The sequence below is a fragment of the Primulina eburnea genome, chromosome 11, assembly GCF_022965805.1.
Source record: "Primulina eburnea isolate SZY01 chromosome 11, ASM2296580v1, whole genome shotgun sequence".
Classification (NCBI taxonomy): domain Eukaryota; kingdom Viridiplantae; phylum Streptophyta; class Magnoliopsida; order Lamiales; family Gesneriaceae; genus Primulina; species Primulina eburnea.
The window spans coordinates 3,027,011-3,047,807 of NC_133111.1; the positions used below are offsets into that span (position 1 = coordinate 3,027,011).

The 20,797-nt window shown below is 33.7% G+C and overlaps 3 protein-coding genes across 3 annotated transcripts; 1 reads left to right on the top strand and 2 right to left on the bottom strand.

The window, feature by feature from the left end:
* Positions 1-549: 549 nt before the first annotated feature.
* On the bottom strand, positions 550-3,444 carry LOC140805178 (probable mitochondrial import inner membrane translocase subunit TIM21). The gene is made up of 7 exons (XM_073161407.1): positions 3,274-3,444; positions 3,106-3,194; positions 2,840-3,000; positions 1,756-1,934; positions 1,610-1,658; positions 1,019-1,138; positions 550-914 (listed from the first exon to the last, which is right to left on the bottom strand). The coding sequence occupies exons 1-7, from the start codon at positions 3,309-3,311 to the stop codon at positions 756-758; spliced, it is 795 nt and encodes a 264-aa protein (XP_073017508.1). The 5' UTR covers positions 3,312-3,444; the 3' UTR covers positions 550-755.
* Positions 3,445-9,362: 5,918 nt separating this feature from the next.
* Positions 9,363-13,562, top strand: LOC140804156 (probable LRR receptor-like serine/threonine-protein kinase IRK). The gene is given in 4 exon segments (XM_073159988.1): positions 9,363-11,137; positions 11,140-11,222; positions 11,224-11,498; positions 11,912-13,562. Coding segments are annotated over 4 exon segments (2,907 nt in total). The 5' UTR covers positions 9,363-10,038; the 3' UTR covers positions 13,362-13,562.
* Positions 13,563-17,669: 4,107 nt separating this feature from the next.
* On the bottom strand, positions 17,670-19,773 carry LOC140804164 (B3 domain-containing protein Os02g0598200-like). The gene is made up of 3 exons (XM_073160001.1): positions 19,514-19,773; positions 18,859-19,234; positions 17,670-18,199 (listed from the first exon to the last, which is right to left on the bottom strand). The coding sequence occupies exons 1-3, from the start codon at positions 19,598-19,600 to the stop codon at positions 18,159-18,161; spliced, it is 504 nt and encodes a 167-aa protein (XP_073016102.1). The 5' UTR covers positions 19,601-19,773; the 3' UTR covers positions 17,670-18,158.
* Between the last annotated feature and the right edge of the window lie 1,024 nt (positions 19,774-20,797).

A 20,797-nucleotide genomic window follows, 5' to 3' on the forward strand; every position in this document is an offset into this window, starting at 1 on the left:
AAATAACTATTTTGAAAATGATTTTTTTTATATTGAAATGAAAACTGGTAATAATAATAATAATAAATAATAGTATATAAAAACTTTTATGAAAACAGTCTCAACAGTCAATTTTTTTAGACGAATCTTCTATTTGAATCACACATGAAAAAATATTACTTTTTTTAATCTAAATATAGACATAGTTGATTCGTCTTACGAATAGAAATCTGTGAGAACGACTCACAATAACCCTACTCTAGTTAGTAAGTATTGCAACACATTTAGGTGTGTGTTAAAAGTTATATATTTTCAATCTTAAAAAACAAAAGATATATTTTTATATCAATGCTTTAATAACTCAGAAGTAGAATAAAAAATTGTTAGATTTTTTCATATAGCTTGGTTATGAAAAAAATTTGGTAGATTTAAACTTGTAAAAATAATTTAGATTTTAGAACAAATTGGAAAAAAATATGTACATGTTTGCTTTGAAAAATTAAAATAAGAATTTGTATTTATATACATATATATCGAATTTGTATTTATTTATTTATTTGGTCACAGAAAGAAAGGAAAATAATATTCACGAGGCTGTAGTTCCCATAGCAAAATGTACAGTGTTTACATAGCTCAAAGTTGTTATCTTTCACATTGATATGTTTAACATAACATAAAGACTTCATCCAGAAATAAACAAGCAGAACGAAAAAAGATTCAACAGTTATTCATTCCACAGGCCGAGTATGGGCGTAAGGAGAATCGGTTTATCCAATTCACGCTGGAACATAAGATTCGAGCAGCAGTTTTGCTGGGGACGGTGATCTGATTTCGACGATCAAATAAACGTACTTCCACTGCTTATCAACCTTGTCCTTGAACATCTCGGCACCAACTAAACCAGCTCCATGGGGACCGCGAATGTGGAAATTAACCTAATATTTGCCAGAAGATCAGTAAATAATGTGTATGCTGGACAGAGAAATTTTAACTTGTTGTATACTCTTGTAGGCACTATGGATATAAAAGAAAGGGCTACCTCGATATGCTCGTTTCCATCTTCATCGGTCCATACTCGATTAGGGATGCGTTGGCGAGCAGCTCGGTTCCGGCTTTCCTGGCCATACCCAGTTATAGGGGATCCAATTCTAACTCTAACCTGATCCAAAGGATGTCAAAAATGTCAAAAGCGGAATCACGGAAATGATTGATACATACAGAAATAAAATCAGGAACAGTAGCATCAACTCGAGATCAATATCAAAGACCCAGAAAAATGGATCCTGAAAATCAAATTTCATCGAGTCTAGGAACCAACATGATGCTGAGTTTCCTGCGTTTTGAAACTTTTCTAAACCCATTAAGGTCTCCCAGAAAAATTCCCACTGAGTTCCTTCCTATCTAGACTTCATGGTTTGGATTTAGACCAAAAATCAAGTTTAGGAAAAGAAGTATGAGGATCTTTAAATTTAGACTACATGAATCATAAGTTCAATGCGCAGGTATCACTTATTTGGTACCTGTAATTCACAAAAATTTACCTGATCATGTTCACAACCAGTGATCAAAGATGAGTAAGTCAACATGAAAAAGAGTTGGAAGTCGAAAAAAAACATAGAATAGATCGAACCTGACTGTCAGTTTTTATTCTGTCAAGAGCCTTCCCAAAAATTTTATACCTGATAAAGATCGGTATCTAAGAATCAGAAACTAAGGTTCCATTCCCAAGAATTTAATCATATACCACAAGTTTATTCCCTCGTAAAGAACCCTCACTCTTTAGGTTCAAATAAAAGTTCTTTAAAAACAGCATATCCTGCAGCTGCTGCAATTCCAAGCCCAGCAAGGATGAGAACGCCATAAGAAGCTCCCTCGGTAAATGTCATTGGCTTCTCAGGTATATTATATGTTGGAGCATCAAATGGATCCTCGACTGTGGTTACATCTTTTTTGGTCTGTATGAATGAGAGAGAATGAAAGTAACTCTATGGTTATCAAGGTAATTTCAAAATGGTAAACATAGCAAGATGAAAGTTATTAGCACGAGAAGCTTTAAGCTTAGAGTTAGCATTGATGACTTATATGCTATTCAAGACAAATCAAACGTTCGAAGTTCACAAATCAAAGTGAAGTTGCTGATATATACAGAATAAGGAGCATATTATCTAGCTTGAATCTGTAATCAGTATGCAAAATTACAAAACATTTTTGCATTAATCACAACACTTGATAAGATTTGTTAGTCAGTAGAGTCTGCTGTGTAGATACAATTATATTTCATTCTAACTAAAATTTATTTGGAAATCTAAAAATTCTTGAACTATCAGCAGGGGTATCAATTATTCCTTTTAACAAATTGATATTGATTACTAAATGTCTTCACAAGAAAATTTTTATGATTGAAATATAAATCCAGAGGAGAGAAAACCTGTTATTGTCAAATCAGGGGCACAGTCTACTCAAGATTCTAAATTTTCAGAAAGAATCTCAATACGATTTTGCCTTACAAGGATAAAATGTTGAAGGAATGTAAGCTAGCAATATCTAAAAATAGTTAATAGAGCAAATACAGTGTGTGACGTTTACAATTTTTCATTCACATGAGGAAAACGGCAAACAAAGCAGGAACACGCCAGAGCTTTCAGTTATATGCCAGCCAAGAACAGACCCGCGAAGGGGCGATGTAAGAAAAGGTTCCATAGCCTTCACTCTCCCCTCAAAGGGGGAGCTTCCAGGCCAGGGGGCTGGAAATTTCATCTGTGACTTCCTTCGAACATACAAGTTGATGACGCAGAGATAGATAAATGTTTCTACACTTAGATATCAAGTCTTTTAATGGCATTTAGGTTGAAATTAAAACCTCGTGCGAGCTCTTCCGGGTTGATTCGGAAGTTCCTGTTGCCATGGACCTAGCATAACCAGGAACAGTAATGTTCAACCCATTGACCTCAAAAACTCCCAAAGACGAACGGACATTTGCAAATTTTCCATTTCCCAATGCTCTAACCAACGCCGAGACGCCTACCAAACGTCATCATACGATCAAATTCAACACCCGGTAATGAAACCCATAATAAAGCTCAATTTTCAGGTCATTACTTGCACAAAAGGAACAAGAATACTGACCAGCTTTCATATCCGTATTCAATTTGCAAACATTTTCTGCTCGAATAACGTGTCTTCTCTTGATGCCAAGTTCCTGAGCCACCTGCAACCTATATGCAACTGAATATTAATTAAACGCGAACAAAAAACAAATTTCGATTAAATTGGTGAACCCTGTGCTTAGAATACCTGGTGAGTATGGTCTTAAGAGCTCTAATCGATTTCATTCTTCTTTGTTTCAGAGCAGATGGGCTCTGCTTCTTCAGGATTTCCACCCCCTTGCTAAAACCCTAACCTGTTGCTTGCAGTTTGCTGATGCAGGATACATACACTCAGCCACGCTGAACTTCAAAAATGTTAAAATAATTTAAAAAATGAAATTTTAGTATTGTATTCATGGCAAAAACTTATGTGAGATGATAGATCTTTTATTTGGTCATCTATGAAAAAATATTATTTTTTATTCTAATGTTATGTTTGGTGTGTAGGATAAGATAATTAATTGGATTGATGTCAAAACTCAATGTAAGGATATACAATTGGATTGTCAATCTCTCCAAAACAACTTTTCAAGCAAATATGTTTTTTTTATCATGAACTTCTTGATTAATTGGACACATAAAAAATGAGACAAACATGAGTTTAATAATCTATCCTTTACTTATCACACACACCAAACATACCCTAAGAGTATTACTTTTTATTGTGAATATCGGTATAGTTGACCGATCGTCTCATAAGATACCTACTCATTCATTCATATAACCGAACTTTTGATTTTCATTCAATAATTTTGATTTTATTTTTTCTTTCAAAGCCACTAACATCATTGAATATTGTTATTGGCACATATGTTATTTTATGAGACTCATGTGATGAAAATAAAATTTATATTACATGCATTAAAATGTACGAACACAAAAATAAATGAAAACGATTAATTTTTTTCCTTCATTTTGAAATCTTGTGTATTATTTTGGTTTTTATTTATTAAATTTTTATTTATGCGATCTAATTTTATTATCGGATTTATATAACGTAGAATAATATTATTATCAAGTAAGCAATATTCGATAAAAAAACAAAAAACAACTTTTTGCCTTTCATTTAGTGGCTTTCATACTAAAGAATCTATGCGATCAAATATTTTCTTATGTCTAATTTTCAGTATGTTAAAATCCAATTTATCATGATTTTAACTATTTGATTTGATATAACAGAAAATAATTAAAACATAATTCGTAACTGTATCACTCGAGAATTGCAGATATTTAAATATAATTACGTAAACAGCATAAACTAGTTTTTTCTGGTAACATCGTTTATTTAATTTAATTATGAGTAGGTCTCTTGTGAGATGGTCTCATGAATCTTTATCGGTGAGACGGTCAACCCTATCGATATTCACAATAAAAAGTAATAAAATATTAGCATAAAAAGTTATATTTTTTCATGGATGATCCAAATAAGATATCAGTCTCACAAAATACGACATGTGAGACCGTCTCACACAAGTTTTTACTTTTAATTATTAAATGAATAATGAATTTTTAGGCGTTTGTTTACATAACATATTCACATATACAAAAATATAAAGTAAATTAAGTCAAATTCATTAAATAGGAATTTTAATCATATAATTTATTTATTTTTTTGACAATCACGTAAAGAACATTTAACTAACTAAACATCGAATAATTTATTTTAAACTCAACAAGAAAAATAAACTTTCTTTTTATGGAAATCATCCAGTTATTTATGGCAACTAACGCAGTTTTTTAAAGTAAGGCAGCAGGGAAAAAATATAATAAGATTTAGAATTTAATAATCATACAAATTTTATCCACCGTTACTTCCAAAAAAATTTTAAAAAAATTAAAATTCCTAAATTGATGCTTATTAATTTTTTATTTTAAATATATATAATTTATATAATAAAAAAATAAATGAAAGAGAGAAAAAAATACTCCCAAAAGAATCCAAATACATTATAATAATGAAAATTATACTAATTCCCACGGTTTTAGAATGTGAGAAAGTGTGATACTCGATCTAAGCTTTTTATTTTGAGTTAGTCTCATGTGAGACCGTCTCACGGATCTTAATCTGTGAGACGGGTTAACCCTACTCATATTCACAATAAAAAATAATATTTTTTCATGGATAACCTAAATAAGAAATCCGTCTCACAAATACGATCAGTGAGACCGTCTCACACAAATTTTGTACATTTATTTTAGGTTACTATGGCTTTAATTTCTTGATTGTGTGTGTGTGTGTTTTATATATATATATATGTATATATGTATATATATATATATATATATATACATATATATATATATATATATATTTATTTTTTTCTATCATCATTTTTTAAGAAACATCTGTCATCATGATTTTCTTCATGTTAAAGAAATCAAAAGATTTCCCATTACTACCAATATGATGAAATATTCAAACATCATGATGAAGCCACATGCAAATTTGAAAGATGTAATGCAACATGGGCATTTAGTGGTTAGCTCAGCCCTCTACACAAATAAATAAGTAACAATGAAATTTTTGTGATATTGGATCGTATGTGAATTTTGTGAGATAAATATTCAATCTGATCTGATTAATGAAAAACAATTTGTATAATAATAATATCACTTTCACTTTAAATATAATCAAGTCGATCCGATGCATGAAGAAAGATATGTGACGCGGTCTAATATCTCATAGCTACTCGATAAATACGTGTGTGTAAGTACATCGATAGGTGTATGCCGAAATATGTATAAGAAGTTTTTTTGTTTTGTATTTTTTTAAAAGCAAGAGAAGATTGTTTTGTCTTAAAAACCAAGTTGAAGAAGTGGCTTCATGCAACAGATTTGTGGGGCCAAATTATAATTACATCATTGTGACGTATGCAAAAAAAATAGGATAGAACTATTTTTCAAACCCGGTGTTTTTTAAAGTTGGTCATATTTGTCCTATTCGTAGAGAAGAGTACGTGTTTTTTCGGGTTTTCAAAGACGGCTAAATCACATTTACCCAGTTTATCGGGATACCGAGATTCCGGGTATACCAATTTCGAACCATATTGACATGTTGTGAGAGACACGTGCAAAGGGATGGAGCCAAAAAATGGATTATTTCATCCTACCCCTACAGGCAGTGTCTGCAGGGGTACATCCAAGGGCCAGAAAAAATTATTTTTTTTTTATTTTTTTTTCCCCATAAAGTGGAATCTCAACCACTCATATAGTGGGGCACACCCATAATCGAACTAACCCCAAAAAATAATCAATTGACCTGTCTCGATCTTCGATTTTTTCTAATAAAATATTTCATATTATTTTATAAAACACTCGGTCAGATATTAGTCATTGAATCGTTAATATATGCATAAAGTTCAATAAAAATGTGAGAGATTCACATGTGAGAGATTCACATGATCTAATGATATTGCAATACGACGTAAAACACTCGAGGTGTATCATAGACTAAACAAAGTAATTCTTATTTAATTTACGCAGAGATTAAGCCCGTTAAATTTTCATCATAATCTTCATCGCCACCTCAAATAATCATCTAATAGATGGTAATGAGGTATCCGAATTTGTCATCACCATCTCCGATCTGATGTGAGTTGAATCAGTATATGCATCACTGTTTCAAATATCGGTTGAATTAAACAAAGAAATCTTCAAATTTTAAAATTGGTACAATAATCCAGTTACATATACAAAATATTAATATTTCTTAAACGAGTGAGTCTCATGTGAGACCGTCTCACGGATACTAATTTGTGAGACGGGTCAACTCTACCTATATTCACAATAAAAAGTAATACTTTAGGTATAAAAAATAATACTTTTTTTGAATGACCCAAATAAGAGATCCGTATCACAAATTCGACCTGTGAGACCGTCTCACACAAGTTTTTGCCTTCTTAAACAATATAAACTTTTGTAATTCGCGGTTTTAATAAACAAAAAATATGAAACTATATAATTATAATGCGGTGACGAGTTGGTTCATGAACGATATTTGATTGTTATGAATTGAAATTTTTTTTTTTTTGTCAATTATTAGGAAAAAGCATTATTATTAGTAGTAGTAATGATATTATTATCAGAGATCCCGAGATGGGTTCGAAGATAGAGATAACATTGTCATATTCGTCTCTGACTTCTCTCGTGGATTTGAAAAATCCTCAAACCCGCCCCAATTTGTGGACCCGCAGGAAAATTGTAGTCCCTAATCTCATTCGACTTACCCGTATATATACATTTATTATTTATACTAACGAGTGACGTACACGGGATACATATGTAAAACAATTATCAAATAAATGCTAATGATTTTATTCATTTTCCTTTAGTCACGGTAAGATATTTTCGTCATCATATACAAAGTTGTCATCTATTTTTTCTTAAGATGTCAACAAAATATTAACTACATAGTTAAAATAATTTAACTTTTTTTAGGGTGAGAGTCAATTAAAGAAACGAAAATAAATTAATCTCTTTTCAGTTTTAATCATGAGACAGTCTCACGAATCTTTATTTCTGAGACATGTCAACCATAACGATATTCACAATAAAAATTAATATTCTTGTCATAAAAAGTAATATTTTTTCATGAATGATCCAAATAAGATATCCGTATCACAAAATACAAACCATGAGACTGTATCACGCAAATATTTACCATTCATCATTTCCTCGCTTTAGTGGGTTTGTGTTTTTTTCCGTTTCGACGGTACACCCTGCCCCGTGCTTCATATTGCCTTGTATACATTGAAAACTTATTACATGGACACAAAATATACCACACACAATTTGTTCTAAAATATCAATTCCGTACAATTTCCTAGTCACGTGTTTGTTTCCTTATATTATTTTTACAATGTGGAACGTCTCACGTAGTGGAATATTTTGGAATGAAAAATATACTTTTAGAAGTATTACTTTTATATAGTATGTGATTACGGATTAAATCCGCGAGTTCATGATTAATTATTTACAAATCATATAGAATATTTGGAATAACATCATATTGTATAATGTAAACCGTAATTTAGTATGTTACACCGTGCAACATTTCTTTCATCTATACATATCGTGTGTTCTTGCCATTTTGATGCACGTAAATTACTATGAACTAGTTAAAAATTGCACGCGTTTAATGTAGTTTTATTACTTATTTTTAATTTAAATCCAAATTATACTAAAAATTAACACGAACTTATTTCCTAATTTACAAGAGTTCAAATCGAAAGTTTTGTTTTAGGTTTTTTTTTCTACAAGAAAAGCTTTAAAGGCAAAGATAGAGTCCCTCTCCAACCCACCTGCAATATTCTGTGCCCCTCCTCCCTGCTCACATTTATGCATCACTCCCACCTTCTTTATTGCCACCACCCACTCTATTTATTCCTCCACCAACTTTTCCTAGTTTTAGATTTTGATTTTTCCACAAATTTGTGTATACTTTATATTACACATATATATGAAATAAATAGATAGATTTTTTTTTGTAAAAAAAATTATTTTTTGTGAGAGTTGAGTACAAGGCAAGGCATGAAAAATTTCAGTTAATTGCGCTATAGAAATAATTAATTAGTTCCCCATTTTTCCGTTCATAAAAATGTCATGTATGATTTTGCCATATCTAAGCCATTAAAGTGCCACATGAAGGTTGGTGGGCAAGGTATCATTGTCATTTATGCAAAAGTTCTTGTTTGAGATTTAAATAAATGACATCTTCAAAAAACAAGAAAGTTTAGATTTAGATATTTATGATATACCTGGTTGTCAAAGAAAAAAAAACTAACAATAAAGGTTATATTTGATTCATGAGTATGCTATAAAGTCTTTGTGCAAATGTATATTATGGTAATAAACATGTAAACTATAGTAACGTCGTCACATGAATCAATATTGTGAGATTGAGTTCTTATTAAATGAGTTAGTTCGTAAAAAAATATTATTTTTTGAGTATGTTTCTTGTGAGACTGGTCTCACTAATCTTTATATGTGAGACGAGTCAATACTACTTATATTCACAATAAAAAGTAATATTTTTTCATTGATGATCTAAATAAGAGATATGTCTTATAAAATATGATCGATGAGACTGTCTCACACAAATTTTTATCTTATTTTTTATGTCAAAAATATAAATCTTAATCAACTTATTTTGTTGATAAAAATTGAAGAATTGGTCTTACAAATAAATCAGTATAAAATAATTATATTTTGATCCCTTTTGTTTCCCTCTCCTTATTTATTTTAGTCGTAAAATCAGAGGAATAAAAAAATTTGAGAGGAAAGCAAGTGCTTTAAATGCTTTACTGACTCTCCTGTCGCCGGAAACGCCCATTCTCTGCTCTTTTCCCGACGGATTTGGCTGTTATGCACGCCATTAAAGTTAACCCACGTGCCATTCACCTTTCATGAAGAATATTCCGGTGAAGCTTGCCACATTACTGAGCTCATTTCCCTTCTCTTGAGATCGAAATTGCTTCTGTTTTGCTGCCTGCTACTTTACTCTCACTCTTTCTTCCGAAGTCTGACCTCCATTTCCCATTTTTCATTCTCTTCTGGTCCAGCTCATTTGGAAATTTTTAATTATTTTCTGGGTTCTCTCGTGTTTTTCCTCAGGTCTCAATTTCTAGCCGTTAAAGTCGTTGCAATCGCAAATCTTTGTATGTACATGCGTTGAATTTTTTTATAAGTTTTTTAATGGTGTTTAGGCAGTATAGTTTGTGTCTTGAAGAATTAGAGGAATTTTTTAAGAATCATCAGTCGTTTCAGCTACTTGTCAGACTCGGCTTACGCCTGGTTATTTCTCCCTTCAGTCGTCGAGCTCCGTTTTCGAGTGAACAAGGATTCGTCCTCATTGGGTTCCATCAGGCTTCACAATGTCTTAACCTTATATGAGCATCGTGGCAGTTTCTTGAAGATGAGAAATTTGCTCGTTGTTTTCTCTCTCGTTTATTTTTCTCCATTTTTGGTTACATCTTTTAGCCCCTCTTTAAATGACGATGTTCTGGGCTTAATCGTGTTCAAGGCTGATGTCAAGGATCCTGATGGCAAACTAAGTTCTTGGAACGAAGATGACAATACCCCTTGTAGGTGGAATGGCGTAAAATGTAACCCCAGATCCAATAGAGTGTCTGACCTTGTTCTTGATGGCTGTGAGCTCTCAGGAAGGTTAGGCAGAGGCCTGCTCCGACTTCAGTTTCTTCGAAAGCTATCGCTTGCTAGAAACAATCTTACAGGTATATTAAGCCTCAGCCTTGCTCAGCTTCCTGATCTTAGGGTCTTGGATTTGAGTGATAATGGCTTCTCTGGTTTGATTCCAAGTGATTTCTTTAGCCAATGTGGGTCATTGCGATCCGTTTCCTTGGCTCATAACAAGTTTTCAGGCAGTATTCCTGAGAGTTTAAGCTCATGTTCTATGCTTGCTTCCCTCAAATTTTCGGGTAATCAGTTTTCGGGGGTGTTGGCTTCTGGGCTCTGGTCGTTGCCAGGGCTTAGGTCTCTTGATTTGTCTGATAATATGTTAGAGGGTAAAATTCCAAAGCTCATAGAAGGTTCGAACAATTTGAGGGCATTAAATTTACGTAAGAATCAGTTTACCGGTGAAGTCCCTCATGAAATCGGGAATTGTTTGCTTTTGAGGTTAATCGATTTGAGCGAAAATTCGCTTTCTGGATGGCTTCCAAGCACAATGCAGAATCTTGCTTTGTGCAATAGTTTAGTTCTACACAAAAATGGATTTGTGGGAGAGGTGCCCAAATGGATAGGAGAAATGAGAAGCCTCGAGACCCTTGATCTTTCTGCCAATAGGTTTAGCGGTCAAGTCCCCGTTTCAATTGGGAAGCTGCAGTCGTTGAAGATTCTCAATGTATCCAGCAATGCCCTCACGGGAAGCTTGCCCGAATCCATGAGCAGTTTTGTAAACCTTCTGGTGTTTGATGTCAGTCATAATTATTTGATAGGAAATCTTCCTTCTTGGATATTCAATATTGGTTTGGAGAAAGTTGTCTTGTCAGATAACAAATAAGTGGCAGCATTGATAATGCCATCAATTCTTCAACCGAAAACTCTCGTAAAAAGCTCTTGATTTTGGATGTGTCCCATGAATAAGTTATCTGGTGTAATTCCATCTTCTGTTGGGGATTTTAGCAGCTTGCAGTTCTTGAATATGGCAAGTAACTCATTCACGGGCAGCATACCTGCAGATATTGCACTGTTGAAGACCTTAAGAGTTCTTGATTTCAGCGAGAATCAGTTAAATGGCAGCATTCCATCTGAAATTGGAGGAGCCATCTCTCTAAATGAATTGAGACTGGAGAGGAACTTGTTTGGTGGAAACATCCCTTCGACAATTGAGGATTGCTCTTCCCTGATGATTTTGTAAGTTTTATGCTTGTCATGTGATTTGACTTCATTTATCGTGCAACTTGTCAATATTGTGGCTTTTTTCGGTATTTGTGGTTAATTGTCTCTGATTTAAGCCACTCTATTCATCTTGTTACTAGCTAAAGATATTTCATAGTTGTGAAGGAGAACATTTTTCAGTGGTTGTTTTCGTCCTACTATGGTGGTTGAAAATTATATAGATCACTGTACAATCTTAGACTGTTATTTAGTTTGTGATTACTGTAGGATGATATCTTTAGAGTTTAGAGCATCCCATCCCTGAAATAACTTATTCTGAAGAATTTTTCTTGGCGAAAAATCTTGATTCAAAACCCCTTAATTGCCAAGTTGTTCAGGCTCTACCATTCTAACAGGAGTTCCTTTTGAATTTTGCTGAGTTTTGACAGGTCTCTTGCTCATAATGAAATAACGGGATCAGTTCCCGCATCTCTTGCCAAGCTTAGCTACCTTCAAATTGTAGATTTTTCGTTCAACAAGCTGACAGGAACACTACCAAAGCAGCTGGCAAATCTTGTTCGCTTGCAGTCGTTTAACATTTCCGAGAACCAACTACAAGGTGAACTGCCTGCTGGTGGTTTCTTCAACGCCATTGCACCATCATCAGTATCAGGAAATCCATCTCTTTGTGGGGCGGCAGTCCATAAAAGTTGCCCTACTGTCCTTCCTAAACCGCTCGTACTCAATCCCAATTCTACGGACGATGCACCAGGTATCAACCCCCAAAGTTTTCGTCATGGGAAGAAAATTCTCAGCATTTCGGCCTTAATTGCCATTAGTGCGGCCGCTGCTATAGTCATTGGTGTAGTTGCCATAACTGTTCTGAATTTCCGTGTACAGTCTTCCACTTCTAATTCGGCTGTAGCTCTTACATTTTCTGGTGGTAATGAATTTAGCCATTCACCGACTGGAGATGGCGATTCTGGAAAACTTGTTATGTTTTCGGGAGACCCCAATTTTAGCACTGGGACACATGCTCTGCTCAACAAAGATTGTGAACTTGGCCGTGGGGGATTTGGCACGGTCTATCGAACTATTCTTAGAGATGGGCGTTCAGTCGCCATTAAGAAACTCACTGCTTCGAGTCTTGTCAAATCCCAAGAAGATTTTGAAAGGGAAATGAAGAAGTTGGGGAGAATTCGTCATGATAACCTCGTGGCACTCGATGGTTATTACTGGACCCCATCACTACAGCTTCTTATATATGAATTTGTCTCAGGTGGAAATTTGTACAAGCACCTACATGAAACATGTGCTGGAAATTACCTCTCGTGGAATGTGAGATTCAATATCATTCTTGGCGCAGCGAAAGGGTTAGCTCATTTACACCTGAAGAACACAATCCACTACAACTTAAAGTCGAGCAATATCTTAATTGACGGCTCCGGTGAACCTAAGGTTGCGGATTATAGCTTAGCAAGGCTATTACCTACGCTGGATCGATACGTTTTGAGCAGCAAGATTCAGAGTGCCTTAGGCTACATGGCGCCGGAGTTTGCCTGCAAAACAGTGAAAATAACCGAAAAATGTGATGTTTATGGATTCGGTATATTGGTCTTGGAGATAGTGACCGGCAAGAGGCCTGTCGAGTACATGGATGATGATGTTGTGGTGCTATGTGATATGGTTCGAGGAGCATTAGAAGAAGGCAGAGTGGAGGAATGTGTGGACAGTAGGTTGGAGGGGACGTTTCCTGTGGATGAGGTGATTCCGGTGATGAAACTAGGTTTAATCTGCACGTCCCAGGTGCCATCGAACAGACCCGACATGGCAGAAGTGGTTAACATATTGGAGCTGATTAGATGCCCTTCAGAAAGCCAGGATGAATCTAACTTCTAGGATGTCCAGAGATGCATGAACTAAGAGTGATCTTGCGCAAACAAGAATCCGGTTAGTTTATTTTTCAAGAAGTGATCAGATGTAATTCTTGGAATTATTTCGATCCCATTATGTTGTTTTCACCCAAAAAGAAACCCTCCTGGATTTTGTAATTTATTGTCAAGTTTGAACTTCATTACAAGTCCTTTTTGTTGATTCCAACTCGGTTAAATCTCTAATGATAATACAATAATCAGCGCTGCAAAAAACCATTTTGTTTAATGCTTGCGCATGTTTTAGACCAATCTGCGCCCTGTTCTTTTTCCACGTGGAACGAGGATAAAATTGACATCTTCAAACAACCCAAAAGCACAAATACTCACACACAAACACACACATTGTGTATATTAATGTATATGCTGTGGCAGATTTCGATTATAATATTGTTTTGGCAAGTCAAAAGCAGAACTTGACAGTCTGGCCGCAGGGTTATCAAGAATCTGATTTCCCCACACCCCCAAGCGAAAGAATCTAAGTTACGAATATTAAAATAAACAAAACCAAAGAGAATGGAGAAAACCAATAATAATGGAAATAAAATACAAGATGCTATCAGTGTATATGTAACATCAACTCCCCTTTTTAATATACAATTTGGTCAAACATGCTGGAGGGATTCAAGTGCCTTTTTAATAATAGATTTATGAATACGTATATATTTGTAACATTTTATTTGATGCATAAATAATTTAATGTAGTTTTAATTGTATTAAAAAAATTATTAATATATTTAAAGATTAATTTTCATTTCCCGCTCCATGAGTTTCCATCCATGGCTGTATTTTTTGTCTTTTCTATTATAGAGTTTTGATTTTTTTTTTTATTGATTTCTCATAGAATAAGACATATTGTTAGGTTTTTATGCCATCGAAATTCACGTGCTTTCTCCTTCTTACTGTCATTTTCTTGGATTGAAACCTATCCGTTGCATTTTGTCACTTCTTCAAGATTTGTACTCAGTGTTTGTACTTTACCAACTTTTAACAATACAAATATTATTATACACAACCCAGATCTGGACAAAGTTTTGTGTGAGATACTCTCACGGATCGTATTTTGTGAGATATATATCTTATTTGGTTAATCTATGAATTTTTTTTTATGCTAAGAGTATTACTTTTTTATTGTGAAAATCGGTAGGGTTGACCCGTCTCACAGATAAAGATTCGTTAGACCGTCTCACAAGGAGACCTACTCTATATACAGAATATTCATCCATTGTGTCTATCAATAAAATAATATTTATTACATTATATGTGAGTGACGGAAGCACCAAGGTTAATAAAAAAGAGTGTATATTAGGTTTGTGATAATTTTGTTTAGTTAATAAGCAATCTTTAGGGTTGCACGCTGCGAAAGACTTTCACGGCTGCCCGACCTGTGCGCCGTTAATAGTGTTACACTTGATACTATTAACGGCGTGCTTTAAAAGCACGCTGCGGATAGTACTATCGACGGCGTGCATATAAAGCAAGCTGCGGATAGTAACTTGATACTATGAACAGCGTGCATTAAAAGCACGCTGCGGATATTACTATGGACGGCGTGCATTAAACGCACGCTGCGGATAGTAATATTTTGCAGCTTGCAATTTTGTGCGCTGTTAATAAATTATATAAACGACAGCTCACAATAAACGAACGCCGTTAATAGAATTATTAACGACGTGCAAGTTTATGTGTGCTGTTAAAAATAAATCATTTTTTTAAAAAAATTCGTGTTCAGATATTAACGGCGTACATTAATCGCACGCCGTTAATACTATTATTCACGGCATGCATATTATTAGCACGCTGCCGAAAATGAGTCCGAATTTCGATTTAAGGTCACAATTATCCAACGGTTGATCTATAACCGTCGCCGACTTACACGATTTAAGGCCACATTTAGCGACGGTCGCCGATGTAGATCGGCGACGGTAAACTGATAACCGTCGCTAATAGAAAGACATCGGCGACGGTTTAATAAATAACCGTCGCAACAAAGCGCAAATTATCTATTTAAACCGATCTCCGTTTCATTCCCTCCACACTATTTAACAACACTTAAAATTTTTCTATACTTATATGATTTTAGTTTCGATTTAGATACCTGTTTTTGTTTCCATTTTTGGTTTATTTTTTAATTTTTATTTTTTGTTAAAATTTATTAAATTATAAAATAATTTTTTTTATATTTACACAAAATTTAGCGACGGCTTTTATAACCGTCGCAAAGTTTTAACCGTCTTTTTTTTTAATTCCGTCGCTATTTTAGCGACGATCTTTAATTTATAAACCGTCGCTGATAGGAGACGGTTTTATCTAAAACCGTCGCTAATATTTTGTTTTTTTATGACTAGTAACAGCGTACGCATGCACGCTGCGGAAAGTTATATTAACAGCGTCCATATGCACGCCGTTAATAATAGTATTAACAGCGTACAATGCATGCCGCGGATAATCTTGAACTTTTAACAGCTTGTAACTTTGTAGCGTGCAATGCGCGCTGCGAAAAGCTCATATGCACGCTGCGGAAAGCCATTTTTGTTGTAGTGAATATTAGTTCGGATGACTCAATTTCAAACATTAAAATATTACATAGTTTAAATTTTATTCCAAGTAGATTAGTAATCATGACTCCGCCATTAACACCATCCATATATTTTCAAGGTGTTTTTCTATGTTTTTCTCTATCATATATAATATTTGATTTCCAGACGACAACGAGATATTTAAAGTAAAAAAATTTAATGATTATTATTTTTTTTGGAATAAAGTTGTTTATAGCATGTGCATGGGGTTAAGTACATACGAATCCATATACATTGTCTGCGTGTGATCCATTTTTATAAAAACGATCGAATTAACCCGATAGACCCAAATTTTCAATATTGTTGCATAATCTGTCGAACCAAATTAGTGAATCCGGGATAATTTCAATCTGTCGGTTGAATTTCATATTTCCATCTCTCACTATTTATATGATATTATAGCTTGTTCATCATTGTTGAATTTCTGGGGCCACCTTAAACATGGCACGAATTCTAGCACTTGTGCAACATAATCATGGTATAGTTGTCGAGCCATGAGCAATTGGCATGCCCACATATAATAATCAATATAACAACAATTTTAAATATATTTTATCTCTGACTCTAATATTTGGAACCAACATGGGTGGGGTGGGGGATGTTACGGACAAGAAAGTTGATAAAAAGCCTGCGTCCGGTGAATATTTTGGAAAAATTAAGAAGAATAACGTTCATATATAGTGGTGGAGAAAGTTGGTCCAAGGATGTGATTTGAGATGTCACAGTTTATTTATAAATCATCGAAAGATGAAGTGCACCACTTCCAAAATATACTCATTTTGACTTAAAATCAGCGACAGTAGAATCGTCGTCCCTTAATTTGTATTTAACACTATCATTTTTTGGGCACGTTTATTATATATCTGGGAAGATAGAATTGGAATGCATGGATGATCAAATAAGATATTCGTCTCATAAAATACGTTCACACAAGTTTTTGTCATAAAACAATATACTAAATCTTAAATCAACTCCTTATTATAATTATAATGACAAAAACTTATGTGAGACGGTCTCACGGGTCGTATATGTGAGACGGATATCTTATTTGGGTCATCCATGAAAAATATTATTTTTTATGCTAAGAGTATTACTTTTATTGTGAATATGTGCAGGGTTGACCCGTCTCACATATTAGGATCCGTAAGTCTCACATGAGACTTACTCAATTATGATATATTGATTTGTGTCAAGAAACTATTTGATAAAATAAATTTAAAATTTTAAGGATAATAATTTGAGGATTAAACGGTGTATACATTCTATTCTCTTAATAAAAAAACGACCAAAAATAAAAAAAACACACAAAATTTTCTCTTCAATTTTTCCCAGTTCGTCTCTTGACATGACATGGAAAGAAAATCAATCAACCTCTTGAGTTAGTGCCCATTTGACTGGGTTTGATTTGATTTCCCAGCTTACTCTTACGTCGGTTTTATTCAAAACTATATTTGTATGGATTCTCAAGATTTTGACATTCAATCTGCCGTCGGTGTATATTCATAATTGATATAGTATTGATATCTCAATCATTAACGGGAGATTACGAAGTCTTATCGATTAATCATAGGATTATTTTAGCCTTGTAAGCAAAAATATTGACAAATCTGACTAATTAACCATTTTACATTCACGTTTTTTAAACTCTCGCTTGCCAAAGTTGCCGAGAATCCATTGCACGGCAAGACTATGCCTACATATTGGATTTGAACTTATGATAAGTCTCTGGGGTAAATTGTGGGCAAAGGGGCTGTAGATTTTAGAAGCCATTCTGATCTAGTACATAACTTATTCTAGTCTGGAACCTTAGGTTAGGGGTGTCGGGTACTCTTTTACAAGTGGAGGTCTAAATTTTTATGGTGAGTTAGCTCTAGTGTGCCTGACCATGTGTTCGGATAAAGAAGGGATTCGTCGTGAGTAGCGATAGGTTGGTCAATAAAACGTCAAAACTCAAATTGGGATGAACAATTTATCAAGTTTGAACATTCTGAGTAGAATTTGAAGCTCGGAATTTAAATCTGAATGGGAATATAAGCTCCGAATTCAGGTAGATTTCATTGTGTTCCAAATAACCCGACATGTGAAAATCCAATCAAGAAAAGGAAGCTGAATGTCTACATGTGTATTACACAATTCAAATGCAGAATGACAAGAACCATTAAGTCTGAAATTTGGTCCCCGAATCTTCAAGATGTTCGTTTTAGCTCCGTAAGCCTATAACGAATTACTGGAGAGGGAAAACCAAATCGGTGGTTAGAAAAAAGCAAAGTTGTCAAGAACAATACTGAAAAAGAGCTGACAAGCGATTTAAGACTACTTGAAAACAAATAGCAAAAGGCGTTGAGCTGTAGGAAAAAAAATGGTTTGGACCTGCACGAAATTAACTTTAAATGATAACAGAATGAGACAAAATTTGAGGTTTTATTTTTGAGGATTTGACATAGCAAGAGTCATTCTTCCTATGCCTCAACATAATAGATGAGGTAGATCTCTCACATTTTAATGAAAATTTGCATCGTGTGTTGAGTATGTGAGAAGTAATTTCTCGTGTATATAGAAAATTTTGGTATTATTTCTCTGATACACACACCAGGGTTTTTTTATAATTAACTTAAAAATGAATATTTATTTCAAAAATAATTCAAAAAAAAATATTTACACATACTACAATCCGTGCTTACGAAGCACATACGCTCTACGTAAGCGAGCATCCGTGCTTGGTAAATTGAATCTTCACGTATGTACCTAAACTAACAGAATAAGATAGAAGAATGGCATCAATTTTACTTAAAAAAACATCAGTTTTGCCAATCAAATTCAAAACATATCAATTAAGTTGTAATAATAATAGACTTTGAAAAATAAATAATAAATATTAAAATATACCTCCATCGTTCTCAATCGTTCCAACGCTACATTCCCCTTGGGAAATCACCTCACTTGTTTCACTTTGGGATGATATATCTTCGCCAACATCTTCATCCGTCTCACATATTTCTTCGTCGAAATCGAGTATTTCACATGCATGTGTACCATATATTTTCACAGAAAAGCACGACGATCCCTTCATGTGCTCGAACACCAGTATTTCTCCGATCGATAGATCGTGTTGTAAGAAAAATTCATCCCATCCCTTGTGGAATGCTAGGACTCCATTGACATATGATATTGTAATAGGCCATGTTTTCCCAGTTGCATCTTGGAGATGACTCTCTTGATCAACCATGTGTTTCAATGTTTTACCCATTTGTGGAGGCAAGTACTATTAACATAGTTACATGCAACAAGTTCAAATTAATCGTATTCTGTGAGACATATCTCTTATTTGGGTCGTCTATGAAAAAATATTATTTTTTATGCTAAGAGTATTATTTTTTATTGTGATTATCGGTATGATTGATCCGTCTCACAGAAATATAAACGACAACTAACAAAAATTGACCAACTTTTGAAAATGAAGATACACACCAAAATTGAAACATCCAATTTATCCCCTCCAAAAAAAATTGAAAATTCAAAACATTAAACGAATTTATATTACCAAATATTCTGAGTAGCCCTCGCCAAACATAGGTTTGAAAAAACGAGTCACATCGGGCAGCAAGGATTTCTTCGAATTCTGAGTCATCTCCGTCTCGTCTCAAATTTTGTTCTGCATATTTTAAAAGACCGAATTAATAAGACCAAAAATAAGTCGAAGTTATATAACATAAAATCAAATCAAACAAGAACAAATACAAGATAATTTAAAGGGATAATCAAAATGTAATTTTTTAAGAAAAAATCAATCCACGAAACAAAAACTTGAGTGAGTAAAAGTTCACCGAATGGATTAAGGGAATTTTTTCAAAAAATTAATGAGAGGAAAAAGTTTAAGAACATCCACCTTGTAGAGAGGTTTGGTCAATTGTTAGGGAACGACAAAATGAATTAATACTTGTAATCAGATTAGCAATAGTGGCAATAAATTAAGAATATCTCTTGATTCAATTTCACCACATGCTAAATTTTGTTCCCGTTTTAAATGTTTTGTCAATTTCTTCAAATTTGAAGGAAATTTGATTTAGACTATCAAATTTCAAGGTTACCTGTATTTTTAAATGAAATGTGTTAATATGATATTATTATTAATAACATCGAATATTTATTATTGTTAAGATTGAGATTTAGACTTATCTCAATCTCAAAAGCTAGTTCAAGGAGGAGGATTGTCCAAGTTTATAAATGCAACTCTCATGAACTCTGTCTAACCGAGGTAAGGTATCTTGACACACCTCTCTCACGCTTAAGAATGAACAACTGGAACATGGAGACATTAACATGTGATCTAACTATGAACATTCTAACACATAACAATGAGTATGAACTCTGATACCATGTTAAGATTTCGTAGAACCATTAACATATGACCTAACTATATACAATCCAACACATAACGATGAGTATGTGCTCTGATATCATGTTAAGATTGAGACTTATATATTATTCAATTTCAAAAGTTATATCGAAGAATATTATTGTCCGAATCTATATATATAATTTATATTAACTCTGTCAAATCATGTGACATCTTAACCATGATCAACACAATAATTGAACCATACTCGATGGGGATTCATCTTTCAAGTAGCTAGCTTTCCCTTTTTACCAATATTTACAAACTTGGGAAATATCGCACTCATTAAATTTAATTTTTCGAATTCCTTTGGAGTGGGATTTTTTTATAATTATAATTGCCAATTGTTTTTTCAAATCTTTCAACTATAACAACAAAGGGCGTTGGTGGTAGCCGACAAGTTTGACAATATTAAAATGTTTCATCGGT